Source organism: Sander vitreus, unplaced genomic scaffold (assembly GCF_031162955.1).
Source record: "Sander vitreus isolate 19-12246 unplaced genomic scaffold, sanVit1 ctg265_0, whole genome shotgun sequence".
NCBI lineage: Eukaryota > Metazoa > Chordata > Actinopteri > Perciformes > Percidae > Sander > Sander vitreus.
In genome coordinates, this window is record NW_027595429.1 from 10,001 (window position 1) to 12,500 (window position 2,500).

Genomic DNA, 2,500 nt, shown 5'->3' on the forward strand with positions numbered 1-2,500 from the left:
CTGTTGATAGACTGAGAGATGTGTCTGTTTGTGCAGCTCTGGAGCTTCTGAAGTCAGCCATCGAGAAGGCCGGCTACCCCGACAAGATCATCATCGGGATGGACGTGGCCGCGTCCGAGTTCTACCGCAGCGGGAAGTACGACCTGGACTTCAAGTCCCCCGACGACCCGGCCAGGCACATCAGCGGAGAGAAGCTGGGAGACCTGTACCGCAGCTTCATCAAGGGCTACCCTGGTAACATTCATACACATTAACCACCACCAAACACATTCATTATTATTCTGAGTGTCGGACACCATTATGGGATGGATCCCTACAGAGATAGACCTTTATGTTAAAGAGTAAGATCCTTTTAGTTTAACATGAAACAGCCCCGAAATCCCCATCACCAAACTACACCAGACTCCATGTAAATAATCAGGACTTTTAGTGTGTATAGAGCCAGCATATCTCCACCAGACTCCATGTAAATAATCAGGACTTTTAGCGTGTATAGAGCCAGCATATCTCCACCAGACTCCATGTAAATAATCAGGACTTTTATCATCGTAAATCACACTTTATTCAAAGTGGACAGAAACTAAATCAAACTACCAAAAGCCGTCTTGGTTCATCTTTCCACTGTTCCAACAATCACCACTCTGGTTTGGTTGAAATAAACCCTTAATTCACCCATTTACATGTGGAGATATGCTGGCTCTATACACGCTAAAAGTCCTGATTATTTACATGGAGTCTGGTGGAGATATGCTGGCTCTATACACGCTAAAAGTCCTGATTATTTACATGGAGTCTGGTGGAGATATGCTGGCTGTATACACGCTAAAAGTCCTGATTATTTACATGGAGTCTGGCTGGTGCAGAAATTAGACATTTATGGGACAAAATCACACGGACTTCCATTGGAAATGTGCCGTTTTTAAACACAAAACGGCACATTTCCAATGGAAGTCCGGCATTGGATTTTGTTTTTCAAACATAAAAAAAAAAAAAATGCAAGGTTAGTAATTATAATCATATAATAACCTGTCTGTCTCTCTCTCCCCGTCTGTCTCCAGTCCTGTCCATTGAGGATCCATTTGACCAGGACGACTGGGAGAACTGGTCCAAGTTCACCGCCTCTACAGACATCCAGGTGAGACAGACAGACATACATCCAGGTGAGGCAAACGGACAGGAGTACTTGACTACTAAACTACTCTTTTTACCGCCCTTCTCCCGTGTGTGTGTGTGTGTGTGTGTGTGTGTGTGTGTGTGTGTGACCAATCAGATCGTAGGAGATGACCTGACCGTGACCAATCCCAAGAGGATCCAGCAGGCGGTGGAGAAGAAGGCGTGCAACTGTCTGCTGCTCAAAGTCAACCAGATTGGCTCAGTCACCGAGTCCATTCAGGCGTAAGACCTTTACAACAGATACAGCCTACACGCACCAGCCTTTACTAACTGATAGAGCCTACACACACGCACCAGCCTTTACTAACTGATAGAGCCTACACACACACACCAGCCTTTACTAACTGATAGAGCCTACACACACACACACACCAGCCTTTACTAACTGATAGAGCCCACACACACACCAGCCTTTACTAACTGATAGAGCCTACACACACACACACCAGCCTTTACTAACTGATAGAGCCCACACACACACCAGCCTTTACTAACTGATAGAGCCTACACACACGCACCAGCCTTTACTAACTGATAGAGCCTACACACACACCAGCCTTTACTAACTGATAGAGCCTACACACACGCACCAGCCTTTACTAACTGATAGAGCCTACACACACGCACACACACCAGCCTTTACTAACTGATAGAGCCTACACACACACACCAGCCTTTACTAACTGATAGAGCCTACACACACACACACCAGCCTTTACTAACTGATAGAGCCCACACACACACCAGCCTTTACTTGGGATGAACTGGAAACATTAAATGTTTCTCCTATCTCTCTCTCTCTCCTTCCCTCTCCCTGTCTGTCTCCCTCCCTGTCTCCCTCCCTCCCTGTCTGTCTCTCCCTCCCTGTCTGTCTGCCAGGTGTAAGCTGGCTCAGAGCAGTGGTTGGGGTGTGATGGTCAGCCATCGCTCCGGAGAGACTGAAGACACCTTCATCTCTGACCTGGTGGTCGGACTCTGCACCGGACAGGTAGACAGACAGACACTCAGACAGACAGACAGACACTCAGACAGACAGATAACTTTATTAGTCAGTTCAGTTTTACAGCCAGCCCATCCATTAAGGGTTCAACTTAAAAAGTGCATCAGCACACAATGTATATAATGTTAAAAAATATTAAAATAAACAATAAATAAGTACTGCAGCAGTCATACATCCCCCAGTATACAGATGCTTCTCTCCCCCCTAACATCCACACATGACCCAATCACTTTACACACACACACACACACACACCCCCACCCCATGTGTTGGTGCCTTCTGCTTGTTAAAAACATGTGCAACTAGTAATAAGATGTGCTGGGTAAC

At 46.2% G+C, this 2,500-nt stretch overlaps 1 protein-coding gene across 6 annotated transcripts in view; it reads left to right on the plus strand.

Moving 5' to 3' along the window:
* eno3 (enolase 3, (beta, muscle)) overlaps positions 1 to 2,500 on the plus strand; it is a 13,270-nt gene that overhangs the window by 9,444 nt on the left and 1,326 nt on the right. For all 6 annotated transcript variants that reach the window (XM_078244598.1, XM_078244599.1, XM_078244600.1 and 3 more), the window contains exons 9-12: positions 37 to 234; positions 1,059 to 1,135; positions 1,271 to 1,395; positions 2,053 to 2,161. In XM_078244598.1, the coding sequence (XP_078100724.1) occupies positions 37 to 234; positions 1,059 to 1,135; positions 1,271 to 1,395; positions 2,053 to 2,161 (509 nt within the window). The remainder of the gene's footprint in view (positions 1 to 36; positions 235 to 1,058; positions 1,136 to 1,270; positions 1,396 to 2,052; positions 2,162 to 2,500) is intronic.